Source organism: Homalodisca vitripennis, unplaced genomic scaffold (genome assembly GCF_021130785.1).
Source record: "Homalodisca vitripennis isolate AUS2020 unplaced genomic scaffold, UT_GWSS_2.1 ScUCBcl_10895;HRSCAF=19953, whole genome shotgun sequence".
NCBI lineage: Eukaryota > Metazoa > Arthropoda > Insecta > Hemiptera > Cicadellidae > Homalodisca > Homalodisca vitripennis.
The window spans coordinates 10,474-13,150 of record NW_025787002.1 but is presented as its reverse complement, the minus strand read 5'-3'; the positions used below and the strand labels follow the sequence as shown (position 1 = coordinate 13,150).

The 2,677-nt window shown below is 37.4% G+C and overlaps 1 protein-coding gene across 1 annotated transcript; it reads left to right on the top strand.

Moving 5' to 3' along the window:
• The first annotated feature begins 1,015 nt into the window (after positions 1 to 1,015).
• On the top strand, positions 1,016 to 2,090 carry LOC124374882 (52 kDa repressor of the inhibitor of the protein kinase-like). Its single transcript, XM_046833026.1, has one exon. It carries the CDS (start codon positions 1,419 to 1,421, stop codon positions 2,067 to 2,069), a length of 651 nt encoding a protein of 216 aa, XP_046688982.1. The 5' UTR covers positions 1,016 to 1,418; the 3' UTR covers positions 2,070 to 2,090.
• Positions 2,091 to 2,677: the final 587 nt, after the last annotated feature.

Below are 2,677 nucleotides of genomic sequence, written 5' to 3'. Positions count from 1 at the left end.
GCTCAACTATACTGGCCAACTTGTCTGAGGAAGGTATTTTTCTAACTGGAAAAAAGGATTTATAAAATAATTTGAAAAGCATGCAGCCATCACAGATACCACAAGGACTACTCTTTTGTAAGCGCAGCTAACTTTAAAAGAGTAATGGGGATAGTAGTGGGGGGGGGGGGGTAGGGGGGGGGGGGGGGGGGGGTGTGGGGAAATCAAATCAGTTCGACAAATCCCCTTGATAAAGGGAAAGACCTTCAAGCCCAAAACAACGTGAAAAGAATCCTTCCGATAATAGACACTATTATTTTGTGTGGAAGGCAAAATATTGCTCTTTAGGGGCCCATAGAGATTATGGCTGAGTTTGGATATAAATCGTAGACCTGCCGAGAATGAGGGTAACTTTAGAGCAACTGCTTAGAGCCAGAATTGAAGCGGGGGATCAAGATTTAAAAAAAACACTTTGAATCATGTGGTAGAAAAATGCTACGTACATAAGTTTTGAACATCCAAAACCAAATAAATTGATGCTTGTAACCAGATCATAACTGAAAACCTAGCAACTAAAGTTAAAGAGGCTAAGTTTTTTAGTATTCTCGCAGATGAAAACGTCCGATGTTTCAACAATTGAACAGTTTTCGTTGTGTCTACGATACGTAGATTCTGATGCATCAAATAATTACCAAATATGTGAGCAATTTCTCAAGTTCATGCCACTAACCTCCACAACCGGTAGGGAGTTGGCAAAAACTGTAATAAAAGGACTTGAAGATAGTAACATTGACGTCAATAACCTACGTGGCCAGGGGTACGATGGAGCGGCTGCCATGAGTGGGAAGTTTAATGGGACCCAAGCCTGTATCCAAGAAGCTCACCCCACAGCAATATTTGTGCATTGCGCTTCTCATAGCCTTAATCTGGCATTATCAAACGCTTCTGAAGTTGCACCTATCAGAAACTGTTTCGGAATAGTAGAAGAGGGTGTATAATTTTTTCAACACTCCTAAAAGACAAGCCGTTTTTACAACAGTGTATTGCATCGGAGATAAATGTTGAAACCAACAGGAAAAAACTGCTACAACTTTGTCCAACAAGATGGGTGCAAAGGCATGATGCCGTCTTTGTCATGAAGGAGCTTCTTCAACCAGTTGAAGTAGCGTTGGAGGAAATAAAAAAACTGGAGTGATAGAGACTCTTCTTCTGGAACTCTTATTTTACTCAGCTCTTTACGTCAAGGCGAATTCATCATTTCTCTCTTGGCATCAGACAAGCTCCTTGGTTACACTGTAAACCTAAGCAAAAAGCTGCAAGGAAGTGATTTGGAACTATCTTCTGCAATCACACATGCTGAAACTGTACTTGAAAGCCTAAAATCCATAAGAACAAATGCGGATGAAGAGTTTCACTCCTTGTTTGAAGAGGCTACCCATATGGCCAACAACTTTGGATGTAAAATCTCCATGCCCCGAACAGTTGGCAGACAACAAAATAGAAACAACACACCAGCAGATACGCCTGAAGTGTACTACCGGCGATCTATTTTCATCCCTTGGATTGAATCTTTGATAAGTTCTTTGGAATCCCGATTCATGAAACATAAAGACATATTGAAGGGGTTTGAGTGTCTGATGCCTACAGCCGATGGATCACGTGGAAAGGAAGAAACCTCAAAACTTAATTATCTGCAGCTGTGTTGTTTTTATAAAAATGACATAATTGAAAGTGGTGGGAACAACGAAAGCCTGCTCAAAGCCGAGTTTGAGTTGTGGCACAACAGCTTTAAGACCCACACCAACACACCAAGAAATGTAATTGATTTGTTGAACTTGTGTGATAAGGACATGTTTCCTAACATCCACATATTGTTGAAAATATTGTGCACTATCCCTGTAACTACGAGTACAGCAGAAAGGTCGTTCTCAACATTACGTAGACTCAAGACCTATCTAAGGAATACCATGGGTGCTAACAGACTGAGTGGACTGGCGGCTTTGAATATTCACCGTGAAATAGAAGTGACCAATACAGAGGTAGTTTCTGTTCTCAAAAAATCGACCAGACGTCTAGATTTTGTCTTGTAAATATTTTAACTTTAACTTACATCTCATTAATGTTAATCATTAAATTTTACATTTGTAATTTAAATGTAATATTTCTTTCCTTGAAAACTTAAAACTAATAAATGACCAGTCCAACTTAATTCCAGGATGACATTTCATAATAAAAATCAATAATAAAGCTTTAACTTGTAATTTTATAAATAAGGTAATAAATTGAGCTAAAAGCTTTGTTAAATGTAATAGTAGCCTATGAAAGGGCAAGTCCGACCTCCCAATAAGAACATAAATGTTAACATGGGAACCTATATCACTTGTAATGGTTTTTAGATAGAGGTCCTGATTTTTATTTATACTTAATTAAATAGCTTTTAATCATAGGTCTTATCATGAGGTTTATAAATTTGAAAAAAAAATTAAAAAGTTTATACTTTTTTTATAATTTATTGTTTTTTAACCTAACAACCTTTTTTTATAAGTAAAAATGTGATTTTACTGATGCCTCATTGGACAAGAGATATTTATTAAATATCCCATGAGGGGAAACTAGGCAATAGTAAGTTAGAATACTGTATAAAAATTTGACTGGGGTAGGCCTATGATAGTTTCTTTTGAGTTTATGAGTGGCACCC

Coding starts and splice junctions, on each gene's coding strand:
- LOC124374882 (XM_046833026.1), top strand. CDS start 1,419: ATGGCCAACAACTTTGGATGTAAAATCTCCATGCCCCGAACAGTTGGC.